General features: G+C 42.2%; 1 protein-coding gene across 4 annotated transcripts in view; it reads left to right on the plus strand.

The window, feature by feature from the left end:
* The window catches only part of LOC148038824 (uncharacterized), a 47,285-nt gene that overhangs the window by 8,686 nt on the left and 22,229 nt on the right, over window positions 1–16,370 (plus strand). Inside the window, exons 2-6 of one of the 4 annotated variants that reach the window (XM_087674707.1) lie at window positions 13,185–13,390; window positions 13,848–13,994; window positions 14,797–14,967; window positions 15,047–15,098; window positions 15,252–16,194. In XM_087674707.1, the coding sequence (XP_087530833.1) occupies window positions 13,185–13,390; window positions 13,848–13,994; window positions 14,797–14,967; window positions 15,047–15,098; window positions 15,252–16,194 (1,519 nt within the window). Of the gene's footprint in view, window positions 1–13,184; window positions 13,391–13,778; window positions 13,995–14,796; window positions 14,968–15,046; window positions 16,195–16,370 lie in introns of those variants that run through there. The other 3 variants (XM_087674705.1, XM_087674706.1, XM_087674708.1) reach the window with 3 other exon arrangements.

Raw genomic sequence — 16,370 nt, forward strand, 5'->3', positions numbered from 1 at the left:
TCATCACTTGCTCCTTGATGAGCCGGATCTGCATGGAACTCATTGGAGTGTGAAGCCTCCACGCTTCCCCCTTGGTTCCATCTCGCGGTCTTTCGGCCACTTTTGACTTCGCCAAGACGGTTGCATCCCTTAGGCCCAGAGACCAGAATGGGTTTGCGCACGTGGGTTTCCTTGACTCATGTGCCTCCCTGAAACTCACCTTCATGTGACATCCACCGAAGACGTATCCCAAGTCTGTGACCACCAGTCAGAGTGTAGGAGTGCTAAATAGTGAATGGCAGCAAGCTGGTCACTAAAATGCAGCAGTCTGGAGGCTGGAAACCGGTAAACGCAGCACTGAAACGCAGGCCTTGACACTCTCAGACACTGTTTCAGCCTGCTGTTTACAGCAAACTGTGCACAGTTGCCAGCCTCTGATCGGTGGTACACTGCTGCGTTTACCAGTTTCCAACCTCCAGACTGCTGCGTTTTGGTGACCAGCATGCTGCCATTCACTATTTAGCACTCCTACACTCTGATTGGTGGTCACAAACTTGGGATACGTCTTCGGTAGATGTCACACTCCGACATTGCTCTGCCCTTGAGCACACTGTACACTCTTACATTCATTTACATCATTCATTCACTTCAGAGTTGTGTTCTCTCTCTCCCTTCTTCTGTTTGTGTTTGAGTTTTGAGTTCTGGTTTAGGGTTTGAGTTTTTGAGTTTTGCGTTTTCCCCTCTGTGTTTGTGTTTGTCTCTTGTGTTTTTGTCGTGGTTGTACACTCTGTGTGTCCTCAGTGTAAACCCTAGCAGTTTTCTTCATAGGGTGGCTAGTGGAAGTGAAGACTCTGAATCAGAAGAAGCTCCATCAAGAGGCTCTGGCTCCAAAGGAGCGGTCTTGGGAGCCCAACTCTCCCCTGGATCTCCACGTACAGGGTGCTCCTCATCCCCCTCAGTGGCCGGAACTTCCACGAACCGCACATCTCGGCTCATGTAGACATCCTACTTGATGGGATTAAACAGACGATAACCTTGGATTGGGAGCTGTAGCCAACAAAAACCTGTCATCGGGAAGCTGCCTCGAACTTGTCACGCTGCATCTTTGGGATGTGCACATAGGCGTCACACCCAAAGATCGTGAAATAAGAGACATCAGGCTTAGTCCCAAAGTAAGCCTCAAAAGGAGTCATCTTGTCAATGGCCGAAGTGGGAGATCGGTTGAGGATGTGAATTGCGGTAGCCATGGCCTCGGCCCACAGAAACTGAGGTGTCTGTTGGTGCTCCATCATGGTGTGCGCCATCTCAATCACACTTCGGTTCTTTCGCTTCAAAATGCCATTCTCTTGTTTGAATGCAAGGTCTTCAGTCGCCGGCCAGATCAGTTCTCCTCAAAGAGAAGCCAATCCTTGAAGTGAGAGAAAGCCTCCGACTTCAATGTCTAGAAATAGGCCCATGTCATCTTGTTGTAGCCATCTACGATTAACATGAAGTAAAAGCTCTCTTTCAGGGACTCAGTCCTCATCGGGCCACAAAGATCCGTAGATACAAGCTCCATAGGTGAAGTAGACCATCGCGAAGCTTTGTTGGAAATCGCATCCCGATACAGTTTCCCATGAATGCAGGAGACACATGGCTGATGGCTCACCACTATGTCCGGAAAACCTTGGACAAACGATTGGCACGACGCCTTCCGAAGGTACTCATAGTTCAGGTGGCCAAATCGAGCATGCCATAGCTCAGACTGTGTTTGAGAAGTAAGAAGAAGAGAACTAGAAGACTTCAATTAAGAGAACCTGCCTCGATCCACGATCAAGGACTTGAACAGCATCACTGTTAAACTCCACCAAGAGACCAAGAGAACAAATCTTATGGACCGAAAGCAAATGATACCCCAAGCCTGGCACATGCAACACCTCGGAAGTGTGGGTACCACCACGTCTATCTGGAATAAGCTGTATCTCACCCCGTGCAGCAACAGACACAGAAGAGCTGTCTCCAATGAGAATCTGCCCACGCGAAGATCGCAAATAGGCAACACCAACAGGAAAAGGAGTCATGTGCCGGGAGGCACCACTGTCCACGATCCACTCACGAGCCTGGGGAGCTGCCATCGTAGCAGTCTTCGGTGTAGAGTCCTCAATGATTGCTAAGTGTAGAAAAGCAGCTGATGAGGGTGCAGCCACCGCTCTAGAATCCTTCGTGTCCTTCTTCTTGGTGTTCTTCTTGTCTGTGTCGGGGCAATCCTTCTTCCAATGACTGGTCTTACCACACGTATGGCAAGTCGATTCCTTCTCCTTGTCCTTCTTGGATTTGTTGTACTCCTTTTTCTTTTGGTCCTTCCCCTTCTTTTGAGAGGCTTGACCAACCAATGCCTTCGATTTGGAAGCATTTTGTTCCTTCAACTATTCCTCTTGGTCCAAGACCATAGGAACCAACTCTTCCTACCGAAGAGTAGACTCCATCCCTGAAGCAATAAGGCGGAATAAAAAGTACCGAATCGTGGCGGCAACTGAGACAATAAAGTGATCGCCATGTCTTTGGAGGAAATGGGCTTCCCTGCAGTTTGAACCTGCATCTGAAGCTACCGAAGCTTGTTGATGTGTTCCCGAAGCGAAGAAGACTTATTCACGGACAAGGTCTGCATCTGCACCTCCAAAGAAACCCTCTTCATCAGGGTCATCTGGATGTACATTTGTTCGAGCTCTGGCCATATCTCTCGAGCCACCGTCAAGTGCTTGATGTGAGCTATCAGGGCTGTGGTGCAAGACAAAAAAAGAAAAGAACGAATCCTGGCATTCAGTTTGTCCCAATGAGACTGGGCCTTGGTCAACTCCGCACAAGCATTGGAAGAGAGTTTGGACTCATCTCTCATGGAGGGCCTGTTAATCTCCTCCATTACCAGTTCCACCAAATCATAAGACTCCAAAATGGCCAACATCATCACCCACTAGATGCGATAATTGTCACCATCAAGCTTTTGGTCTGATGGAAGAGCTAGTAGGACAGGCACCTTCCTGTCCATGATCGCCTAGAACTCCAAATCAGTCTTTCTAGACATGTTCACCTGCAATGCCTGCACAAACGCAAAATTAGTCCCCCTTTGACTGTGTAAACGCAGCTTGTGAGGGCTGTTTCCTTCGCTGCCCGAACCTTCTTCACCTACCGGAGGCGATGAAAAGGTAAAATCTGCAATGGAAGACCTAAAACGCAGCCTTTCTCCCCTTCAAATAATAAAAAAATGCACCAAATTCACCAGTTGGACTCCTTTCCCGCACGCCCACACTCGCTTCAGCCTTGATCCGATGCACAGCCCTCCCGCTCGCCCTCAAATCTTGAAAACGCAGCCTTGTGTCGGGCTGAAATCTCCTCTTTAGATAGATTCAGCACTCAGTCAGTCCATCTTCACCGATCTGATACCATGTCAATGCAGCGATGTAGAAGTGTAGGGCAAAGATTGAGAGAGAGTGAACACAGAGAGAAGAGAGAGAAAAGGAGACGGTGTAACGTAGAAAATCTGCAGCTGTATAGGAGTGCAGAAATATACACGGGGGCAGAGGAAATATCTGCGTGTGTCTCCGTCTTTAAGACCTCGATCTTCGTTAGCCCGAATGCAGTCAGTCTCAGTAGACCAACTCTGAGAGATCTCAAGATCAGAATGAATAGAGGAGTGTCTGCCTGCCTGGGATTGATGACCTGTCTGTCCCACAGATTTGTACACAGACAAACCCTAACAGAGCATGTCCAGGGGATGACTCTACCTCTAACAAGTCGACCCCAAAAGCCCAACTAGCATAACTTATCACAACTTTTGCCTTTGATATCCACTACATTCTCGGAGTCCTTGGCTTGTTAGCATGAAATAACTGCCATGTGTTTTACGTGCTAAACAACCTTGCATATTTGATTAATAACTTAATCAAATGTTATCAACAAGATTAAAGCATTTGAAAATTTCATGTCCTTGTGACAGAGATACTTGGGAAATGGAATCCATATACCAAGGTATGAGACTATACAGAACCAATGTGAGTCACCGGTTGTGAAGGCATTGGCATCTGCTCCTCTCCCTCCACCAGAACCTGTTAAGATAAAGTTGTGGATAAGGATAAAAGTTGGATAAGATTAGGACAAGTCAGTATGTGGACAAAAGGATCTCATAGATATCCACTTTGTCAATATCTTAGATATTTAGAGATAAGGCTCACCTACCTCATTTAATGTACCTTGTATATATACAACCACTAGCAATGAAATGCTAAACTGCAGTTCACTACCTTTTCTATATTATCTCTATCTCTATCTCTTATTATGCACATTATCCTCTCATCTTCAAGTTCGTGGTATTCATTACATGGTATCAGAGCACCAGGTCCTATCTTTCTAGCTTATCATATTCTCCTCAAAGTCACAAACTACTCGTTCTCCTTTACTCTCATTCTTCCAATGGCTCTCGTTAATGCCACCGCCTCCTACAACCGACACTTCAAGATTGACAAACTCAACGGCAGCAACTATCAAGTGTGGAAGCTAAGGATGGAACTTTACCTATCTCAAGCAAATCTATGGAATATTATTATCAATGGCAAGAAAGACTGCCCTGAACAAGAAGGAGCTGACAAGGAAGATTGGATGCAAAGAGATGCAGCTGTGAGAATGGAAATACTTGTCCATTGTGGAGATCGCCAAGTACAACTAGTAAGAACAATACCCACTGCAAAAGGTATTTGGGAAATTTTCAACAATACATATGAACACACAGATATTGTTTATCAAATGACCATGTTTAGAAAACTATCTACTGCTACTATGCATGAAGATCAATCTGCCACTAAGTTCTTAGAACAGTGGCAATCTTTGCTAGATGACACCATAATATTTGGTCTAGTCATCTCAAAAGAATTACAAGCCATGTTTCTACTCTCTTCTTTGCCTCTATCTTGGAGAGCCTTTATTACTACTCAAACTTTCACTGATAAACTCAAGCTTTAGCCACTGATTAATAGAATCAAGCAAGAGCAAGTCATGAGAGATACCCTTTCTACTTCTTCAAATCAAGAATCCAAGGCTCTAGTTGTAACTGCTTACAACCCAAAACGTTTTCACAAAAGAGGTCAACACTTTCAACAAAGCCTAAGTTTTCTTATCGGTCTAACTTCAAAGGGATTCTTGGTAATGCGGAACATAAGCCCAACTCTTACCAGTCTTCTCAATCCCTATCCTTAACAAGAAACCCTCATTATCATCTCATATGTAATGTTTGCAAAAGACAAGGTCATATTGAAAAGGATTGTCGTCAAAAAAATAGATTCAACAAATATCAATCAAAAGGTCAGGCTCACTTGTTAGTATCAGCAATTATGACATAGAAGAAGAACCAGAAACAATCATCAGCCTAGCCACAAGTGTTTAGGCATCTTCATCAAACTCCAAAGAAGAATATACATGGTTTCTAGATTTTGGAGCTACCCATCATATGACTTTTCACAAGGAATGGCTAGGCGACTTCAAAGAGATCTCTACTCCACTTCGTGTTGCCATGGGGGACAACAACATTGAACAAGCTTAGGGCTACGGCACAATTCAAGTGGAGCTTCCCTCCAATCACATCATCAAGGTACATAGAGTCTATTATGTTCCCAATCTCAAGAAAATCTATTAAGTATCAGTGAGCTCACTTCCCAATCCTCTCACTACTCACTTCTATAAAGACCACTGCATCTTACAGCTACTCTCACCTTCTCTCAAACTTACTGGTCCCAAAGAAGGTTGGCTTTATACACTTGGGTATTCACTACTACAACCTTCTTCGAATGCTTCAGCTAACTCCACTTCACTCACAAGTCTACCACAAAACACTCTCCTATGGCACTCTAGGCTTGGTCATGCTTCTCAGAATGTTCTCCAACAACTTATTCACAAAAAGCTTGTCTGCGGCATTCCACCTTCTCTCTCTCAACTTCCATTTTGTCAAGCTTGTGCTCTCAATAAAGCCACAAATCTTCCTTATCCCAAATCTTACTCCATTACGACTCAACCACTTCAATTAGTACACTCAGACATTTGTGGTCCAATAAATCCTGTATCTCTCACTGGAGCAAAATACTTTAGGGTACTTATTGATGATTATTCAAGATATACTGTTGTATATTTTCTCACGAGGAAGTCACAAGTCTTCTCCAAGTTTCAAGAATATAAGGAAGTAGTTGAAAATAAGCACGAGTTACGACTCAAAGCTCTTCGTACCGACAACGGAGGAGAATATACTTCAAATTAATTCGAAGATTATTGCAAGGCCTTTGGCATTCAACATGAGCTTACCATACCACATCACCCACAGCAAAATGGAGTTGCCGAAAGAAAGAATCGTACACTACTCAATGCTACGAGAGCTATGCTATCACTAGCTCGTTTGGGAAAAGACTATTGGGAGGAAGCAATTGCTACTGCAAGATATCTTCAAAACAGGTTGTATTCCAACTCCCTACAAAATAACACTCCTTACGGGTTGTGGTTTGGTCACTCTCCTGACTTATCACGTCTTAAAGTCTTTGGATGCACTGCATTTCTTGTCAATTAAGATCACAAATCCAAGTTTTCTCCTAGAGCCACACAACTGATCTTTATAGGATATGGAGAGCCACATGGTCAGAAGGCCTATCGCTTCTATGATCCAACTGATAAAGTCTTTATTTATGGCCGAAGTGCCATCTTTTATGAAGATAATCTTGTTCCATCCAACACCACAACATGTCCATCTCTCACACTTTTTCCAGTCAAAGAATCCCCGACATTAGATATGCCCCTTACAAAAGTAATTAGATATCGGAGATATCCAAGTGCTTCCATGTAAGGAATGGTCTCCATTTCACGAGCCTGATCAGTTGAAAGAGAATGGGAGAAGGATGGATTCAATTGTAGATTTTGGGCAAGTGGAGTTACCATGGGATTACATTTTAGCATGGAATAATGGGAGAGAATAGACATAATGTAGGTATGTTGATGCATTTTGATGGATGTGGTTGATTGTTCAATTTCAATGCCAAGACTATTATCCTTCAATATGTACCATCATGTGACAATGCTACTGATTTCCTCACCAAATCAGTTCCTCACTTAAAGCACAAAATTGACATGCAAATCCTTTGCATGATCTGATCAGGAGGGGAAAACATTTAGTTGAATTGAATGTAATCTTTTTTTATTTCTCTATAGATACCTATGGAATCCTTTTGAGGGGGGATGTTAAGATAAAGTTGTGGATAAGGATAAAAGTTGGATAAGATAAGGACAAGTTAGTATGTGGACAAAAGGATCTCATAGATATCCACTTTGTCAATATCTTAGATATTTAGAGATAAGGCTCACCTACCTCATTTAATGTACCTTGTATATATACAACCGGTAGCAATGAAATGCTAAACTGCTGTTCACTACTTTTTCTATATTGTCTCTATCTCTATCTCTTATTGTGCACATTATCCTCTTATCTTTAAGTTCCTGGTATTCATTACAGAACCTGTGAAATGATGAATGGCAGATGATGCATGATACAAATTGTGGAGGAGGAGTACCTAATAAATAGGCTGAAATAATGCCATGAATGATGTTAGGTCAGCTAGCATAAAATGTCAAAATAGCCATCATAAAATGCCTAAATAAGCTAGGGAATATCCTGGTGCCCTAACCCACTTGATCGCATGCATAGACTCAACCATGAACTAATATATCTACCAATAGGGGGAAGGCCGATGTTGAAGATAAGTGCCAAGAAACCTGTAGAATACCATGATAAGGGAGGAACCCCCTCTCAACCTTGGATGGTGATGCTGAAGGAGGAAGAGGAGCTTGATGTCGATTGTCGTGTGGTACTGAGAATCATTATGATGAAGATGAAGATGAGGATGAAGCACCCCGATTGGAATGAAGGAATCGATTAGGCACGGAGATCGAGGCAGACAATCATTATGCGCAGTGAGAGAGACAGAGAGAGTGTGAGTAAGCAGAGTAGAGAGTGAACACGTTTTTCGGTACAATGACGAGTGTACCACTTTAGGTTTTAGATAGATATATGTATGAAAGTACAATGTGCTAAGGGTGTGTTCACACCCGTGCACATATAAAAGGCACGATAGCCCTTTATTTCCAACAACCTCCCACCTAAAGGCAATGTGCCTTAAGAGGAGAAAAGAATCAGCTAAGTCTAAGTATGTACAAAGCTGAAATAAATATATCTATCCAACTCCTCATCTGTATGCACTTTGACAAGCTCAATGCTCTTGCTGTCAAGTACATCTCTAATGAAGTGATATTTCACCTGTATGTGCTTTGTCTTTGTATGAAAGACAAGATTCTGTGCTAGCATGATAGCACTCTGACTATCACAATGGAGAACAGGTAACTCTGTGGTGCCAAGCTTTCCCACCAGAAGTGAAAGCCATAAAGCCTCCTTGCATGCCTCAGTGGCAGCTATATACTCTACCTCTGTAGTAGACAATGCAACACACTTTTGTAGCCTGGAGATCCAAGAGACCGCTCCTCCTGTGAAAGTAAACACATACCTAGAAGTGGACTTCCTGCAGTCCGCATGACTAGCATAGTCTGCATCCGTAAAGCCAACAACAGATGCCTTCTGCTTTCCAAAGCAGATGCACAACTCCTTTGTGCCTTTGAGGTATCTCATAATACCTTTCACTGCATCTCAGTGCTTCTTGCCAAGGGTTGCCATGTATTTGCTAACTACTCCCACTGCAAAAGCAATGTCAGGACGTGTAGCAACCATAGCATACATCATACTGCCAACAACTGAAGCATATGGTATCTTGGCCATTTCAGCCTTCTCATCATCAGATGTAGGGCTGTCCTCTGCACTGAGTTTCACATATGGAGGCAATGGAACCCCAATTGTTTTCCCCCCTCCATATTGAAATGCTGCAAAACTTTGGAGATATACTCCTGCTGAGATAGATAGAGTAAACCTTTAGATCTATCTCTGAGTATTCGCATGCCAAGAATGTGATTTGCATCACCCAGATCCTTCATGTCAAAGCTGCCATGAAGACTTTGCTTCAATGAATCCAAGGCATGAGTATCCCTGCCAGCAATCAACATGTCATCAACATACAAAACCAAGATAATAAGGCTGCCATCTGCTACCTTCTTGGTGTACAAGCAGTGATCCACTTGACTTCTATGAAAGCCTTGGGACTGAATGAATGTATCAAACTTATGATACCATTCTCTTGGTGCTTGTTTCAGCCCATACAAACTCCTTTTGAGTTTACATACCATTTGTTCTTTCCCTTGTTCAACAAACCCTTCAGGCTGCTGCATATATGTCTTCATGCAGATCACCATGTAAAAATGCAGTCTTTACATCCATCTGTATGAGCTCCATATCCTCAAGTGCAACCAAGCCCAAAATGGTTCTCAATGTAGTCATCTTGACTACAGGAGAGAAAATCTCATCAAAGTCAATTCCATGCTTCTGCTTGTACCCCTTTGCAACCAATCTTGCTTTGTACTCTGGTGAGGAACCAGAAGTGACCTTCATTTTGTAAACCCATTTGTATGGAAGGGTTTTCTGCCCTTTAGGCAACTGCACCAAGTCCCAAGTGCCATTTTTGTCAAGAGATTTCATTTCTGACAGCATGGCTTTCTACCATTTCTTGCTGTCCTGTCTGTCCATTGCTTCCTTGAAGTAAGACGGTTCACCACAGTCTGTCAACATGACATACTCAGCCACATTAATTGCACCAGGAACAAATCTGTCAGGTTGTCTAGTAGCCCTAGACGATCTCCTAACCCAATGGTCATTGTTTGCTGGTTCTTCTTGCAAATTTCCATTTTCAGCATGCTGTCCTGGCATTTCAGCCTGCAAATCAGCATTAACAGCTTGTTGTCCTGGCTGTTCCTGCACATGTAATGGCTCATTTTCATGGGCAATAGCTAGCTGATCATTTCTAGCATCATTTCCTGCATTGACAGGTTCATTTACAGCAGGTATTTGCTACTATGTACAGCGGGCACATTTTGCTATCCAAAAGGTATTTCTTCCCGGAATGCAACCCTACGGACCTCCTTAGTCTTTTCGGGTTGTTTGTGCATGCGATCTTCCCGGAAGATAACGTCATTGCTGCGTACTATTTTCCTTTTCTTAGGATCCCACAATTTATACCCCATTTCACCCTCGTCACCATATTCTAGGAAAATGCTTTTACAGGACTTTGGCTCAAGTTTGCTGCGTTTTTCTTTACAAATGGGTACAAAAGCCTCGCAACCAAACACTTTTAGATGAGCATATGAAGGTGGCTTGCCCGACCACGCTTCTTGGGGAACTCCCCCCTCCAAAGACATGTTTGGTGACCGATTAATCAAGTGAGCGGCTGTCATAATAGCCTCTGCCCAAAAACCATGGGGTAATGCAGCATGAGACAGCATCGTATGGACCTTATCCTGTATGGTCCAATTCATACGCTTTGCAACTCCATTTTGGGGTGGATTATGAGGGGTAGTGAGCTGCCTCTTTATCCCTTTGCTGTCACAAAATGCCTGAAAAGCTTTGGACACATATTTCCCACCATTGTCAGAATGAAGACACTTAAGTGTCTTATCTGTCCGATTTTCAGCCAATGCCAAGAATTTTTTAAACTTGTCAAGCACTTCATCCTTGCTACGAATAGGGTAAACCCATACTTTCCGTGTAGCACCATCGACAAAGGTGACAATATTTCTTTCCCCCTAAAGATAATCCTGGCATTTGACATACATTTGACTGTACTAACTCTAGAGGAGAAGATTTCAAAGAAAGAGACTTTTTGTGAGAAGTCTGTGCATGTTTGCCATAAATACAATGATCATAGTGCTCAAAATCAACATAATGAAGACAAGGCAAGTAACCCAAACGAGAAAGCACTTTCATTCCTGTTTGACTCATGTGTCCCAACCGGCCATGCCACAAAGAAACACTTGGCTGCTCGGTCACGGCAACAACATGGTTACGCACACTAGATACATGAAGTGGATACAACGTATCACTCTTGCAACCTCTGGCAATAACCCGAGATCCCTTACAGATCTTCCATTTTCCATTACCAAAGGTGGTATGAAAACCATCATCATCTAGCTGCCCTCTGCTGATCAATCTCTTCTTGAGCTGAGGTACATGCCGTACATGCTGAAGTGTAAAGACAGAGCCATGCTGAAACTATAACTGCACACTGCCAATACCTGCAATCTCACATGTATAGTTGTCCCCAAGATGGATAGAGGTTAGTAGTGAGGTACTCCAAAGCAAAATAAAATACAAGGTAAAGCTAAAGGAAAAAGGTGCAATGAATGTGTGTGGATGAGTGAATGGAGCCAAAGACTGAAGAAGGAAAAAATAAAGATGGGGCCACCATTGCGTACATCCATTAGTAGGTCTCTACCAATGAAATGCGTAATATGTCTAGCAGGAGCAAATGCATCACTAGATGTTAGATCTGTGATAGACGGAGTAGTGAAACGCTTTAGTAAAACGGCGAGAAGTGGCATAGGTTGTGAGGTAGAGGCTGGAAATAGGTGCCAGATGGATGAAGAAAGTGTGGGGCAGCTTCAATTGAGATGTCCTCTGTGACGGGGGTTTGCATAGCGAAGTTCTAGCACCTAAAACCTGTAAAAACGAGATTGGACTGAATGGTGGGCAACATGTCTATTTACATCTATTTATAGATGTGGAAGGATCCTCCCAAATTAGGGTTTTGCATGTGGGACACATAAACTCTCTAGAACCGCTCTCCGTTTAATGAAACTTTTGGTAATTTGCTGTTTTGGGGCTATTTCAAGATGTAATGAATTTTTAGCTCAACATAAAGGAGAGAGGTCAATGCGAGGGTAGAATTATGAAGCAAGAACCCCCCATGTTGAAGGCAAAATACTAAAAGAATATGCCATGGTTATGTATATGGAAGCCTATAAGTAGGTGTAAAATGAATGATTTGGTCAGCTTGGTAGAACAAAATACGGCTGACCTGAAATTAGGGAATATGTGTGGTTTGAGCTAAAATGGACCATCTAAGAGCAAGCAAAAAATCAGGAGAAAGTCCTAGATATTTGTGTGCCTTGATATAGAGCTAAACCCATGCTCTCAACATTAATAATATCCTAAAATATTGTTTGGGTTTTACAAGAGCCGAATAAATTATCACATACTTCGAGACTACCTTTAGGCTTAAAAGTTAACTTTGAGGTAGCTTAACAATCATGTCTTGAGGAGACTGCATCCAAGTGTGGCATGAATGAGTGGAAGACAAACTAAGTGCACAAACACAAGTGCGTGAACAAGGAAGAGACGTGGGAGAAACAACACTTCAAAAGATTGAGCTAGTTGCAAAAATGATAGGGTGTGTATAAGTAGGCAGAATTGAGATGCTATAGACACAAAGAACCAAAAGACAATGGGTGGCCAATAGGCACTCAAAGGACCCACATAATGATTTTGAATGAATGAAATGAATGGCTAAAGAATTGTTACACACTCTAGCACCATGAGCCCATGTTCCTACATACACACAGAAATATATATCCAGATTTGGTAAATTAGCATTTCGTTTTTTGTTTTTGTCACTTTTTCATCTGGTGTCATTCATGTTCTCATTTCCTGCGAGTCGTGGTGATGTGTTAGAAATCCGCGATTTCTGGTAGTTCTCTTTGTAGGGATTGATTTGTATTTGTAGAAACTAAGATCTTATGAAGTGCATCTTTCTCTCAGACTGCAAGGTGCCACTGCAACTTGCTATATGAATGGCAAAGTGATCCCATAAATATAGTGCCATCAGAGGAACAAACACAAATCAGTTTTCTTCTACAGTTCAGCATCCTTGGTTTCATAACGTGGCATTCCCTTAAGGTCACCTGCATCAAGATGAGGCACCCCCTCAAAATCTTAGTTCAATTCAGGAGACAAGGACTATGAAGCAATAGTTGGGCAGGCATGTGCAGGGCTTCATATCTTGGGCTTGTAAATTTGATAGGATGAATAGACCTGCTTATTTATTACTTTTGTTCAATCTCAGTCAGGTTTTGAAAAAGCATGTTCTCTCTCCAAATGGTCTATAACTGGTGGTGCTTTGCACTCTGATATGAATATGAAAGACTTTAAAACAGAGGAATTGAGATGCTAATTAATGTAAAGCTAATATAGTACCACATAATGTTTTCCACAGAAATTATAAGCTTGGTACCAAACATCGTAGTTCATGGCAGCTTGCAAAAGAAGATTGCAGTAAGATACCTAGAGGAGGCTGCTATATCAGATAATTTGGATGAACATGCTATTCCTCTTCTAATAGCTCTTCTAGAAGATGATCACAGAGAGGAACCTCTAGTTTCCTCTAAGATAAAAAATCTCCTTTTGCGCATGCAAGTAGAGGTAAGTCTTGAGTGAATTAAAGCATGCTTTTCTTTGTTTGAGCTACTGTAACATTTTAACAGAACGAGTACCCTTCCACATTTTGAAGTTTATTTTGTGGATTCATGCAGGCAGTTTTATCTCATATCGTTGGTTGTTTTCATATTTTTATTTCCGTATGGTTGTTTTCATATTTTTATTTCCGTATCTCTTACTTTGAAAGCAATATCATTTTATGATTGCCAAAACACTTCTCCTGAATCTTATACTGTCTGGCTGCTGCTTGGTCTAAAAAGAGGTGGACACAAAAAAAAAATCAAAAAGTAGGCTGTGCAACTAGGTTTAGATGAAATACTCAAATCAGCTAGTAAATTGCCTTTTCTTGTTGTTTTGACTTGGTATCTCTTAGCGTGTCTAAATGACCAAGTGATTGTGCAACGTTAAGCCTGAGGTTCATTGTTGAAAGCATTCTGTATAGCTGGCGGATATGTGGGTACAGAGTTCAAATCACGATAACAAATCGTCAGAGGTGCTGGAGACGTACTCTATTACTCATTTACGGCATGATCTCTTTCAGTGTATTACCTCCAAGAAAGCTCACTTCGAGCAAACTTTCATCTGCCAGGTAAAGTGCATGCCTACTCCAACTGTTTTGTGATTCAATGGCCCAAAGTATTATTTTGTGTAACCACAACAATGGCTAAGTTGTTTCTGAGCCATACAGTCACCAATATGCACAGCATGTTTAATTGCATTTCCGTCGATCTTCTTTTCTGGACTGGACATTGAATGCCTTAAGATGGAGTTCTAAAATTCTGGTGCCACAAAGTATACCTTTCTAGCACATGAATATCCAGCCAGCACAAAATCTTAGGCTTAAGTAATGGAAAAGCTTGAAAGATGGTGTGTTTCTTGGCTATTTTCCAAACCTCCTCTAGATTCCTGCATCATTAGCTATAGCCTGAACGTTAGGCAACAGTTGAGAAAAGCAGGAGAGCAGCTAGTAGACTGCTGTGAATTGGGGATCAAGGCCAAAGCAAAATCTGGTGTGTATGCCTGCTATGCTGGGCATATATCAAAATGAATTGATTCAGGAGGGGGAGAATCAGGATTACTGTCGAATAGGTACTTTTTATGTTGGTTGTACTTGAGTTTTTTGTACTTGTATCTGCACCATTTAGACATATTGAGATATAACCTGTATTTATCTGCCAAAAATACGTGAATTCACTGAAGTGCAGTGGTCTGAGTTCCATTTATCAATTCCACATGGGAAGTGTCATGTACAGCCTGGTCTAGCTTGTTCACATTATGTGCAAGAGTTTCACTGATGTAAGTGTGCAGAGTTTTGTAACACAGTGCCTTGGCTTTGGGAATAGCATTGGTTATGTTGGTGTAGATGATATAAGAGTGCTTGACTTAAACAGCTCCTACATGATTACTTTGTGGGCAAGTATTGCCATATAGAAGGTTCAGTTGGTGCTCAAGTCTTGAGAAAGGATGACGGTGGAAGAGACATCCTATCATCAGAAAAAAATACTGTTGGAAGTGATGACGAAACTGTGGTTGGTGGTCGGAATTCAGATGCTGATTCAGAGGTATGTTGTGAACTGTGAATATCAAACACAGATTAAACATGAAGATACCTTGCACATGCTTACTATATCTGTGATCCAGGAAGCAGCCAACAGCATGGAAGCACATTCTGCTGCTCTATTGAAAGATAAGGGTGAAAAATCTTGCACAGTTATAGACTGTTTAAACATGTTGAACAGTGGAAAAAATGTTCTGAAGCATTCATACTCTTTGGATGCTGTGGATGAGGCCAATATATACAAAGGGAAAAACAGTGCCATTGATTTACCTTCTGCTTTGTATCCAGGGCAAAGAGACGAGGATGCTAAAATATTGATATCTCAAACCAATGGAGAAGTACAGGTCAATAATGACTCACGGACAGATGATCAATTCATGGGACCGCAAGACACTGCAATTAATCAGAGTGTAGGAGTTTCACATCAAGAGTTTTGCCACATGTGCAGAAACCCTGGAATGTTGCTCTGTTGTGTTGGATGTCCAGTGGCAGTGCATACAAGCTGTTTGGCTTCCATCCTCAGTGTCCCTGAACAACAACACTGGTATTGCCCTATATGCTCCCAGAAAAGGGCAGCTGAAGCCCTAATGGTGGCTCAAGAAGAGGAAATGGTGGCTAGGGAGAGGTCAACCAAGTTTCTTGCCACTTTTGATGCAAATAAACGATTGAGTGACACCCATACTGTTTTGTCTACAATGCTGGACAAAGATGGGAAAGGCAGAAGCAGCATTGATGTCAAAACTTATGCTGCTCAAGTAGGCTTGAAAATGCCCAGTCAACAGGGGGTTTCACCATCAGAGGTTGCTGGTGATAGCATAGCAGCTCATGTAACAAATGAATGTTGCCCAAAGGTTACGAGAAACAATGATGGGAGAGTGCTTGCAAAGAGTGCTCATAAGATTGATCTTACAGAACAAATAGCTGAAGACATCGATGGAGGAGATGCAGAGAGCAGTCAAAGGGAAAATATGAGGCTTCCCAAAAAGCCGGATGGTACTAACACGACTTTGGAGATATTGGAAGCCAAACCCTGTAAAGAGGACCATGTATTAAGAATAGATAATGACCTGGATGGTGATCTGCAGACAACTGATATGAACACTGCAGAAGCAATAGTTCTAGATAAGGATCACTTTCATAAAGCAGATGGTGAATGCCATGATAGTGGTTTGGAGGGAGATGGTGAAGAAAGGGTTAGAGGGAGAACGAGGACAGACAAGAAATCTTCAAGGTGACTTTTCTGTTTGCTATCTTCTTGAATTATGTGATGATGACTGTGTTTATATGCATTGCTAAGAGAAGAAATCTGTTGTTGAATTTCACTGCTTTACAAGTATCAAAATGATGAAGTTGCAATGTGGTTGCACTTGATCTGATAGTCCCTCAAAAAAGGCAGGGAAGTCGAGA

This window comes from Lygodium microphyllum, chromosome 3, assembly GCF_053477565.2.
Source record: "Lygodium microphyllum isolate KBCC chromosome 3, Lygodium_microphyllum_v1.1.10, whole genome shotgun sequence".
Taxonomy (NCBI): domain Eukaryota; kingdom Viridiplantae; phylum Streptophyta; class Polypodiopsida; order Schizaeales; family Lygodiaceae; genus Lygodium; species Lygodium microphyllum.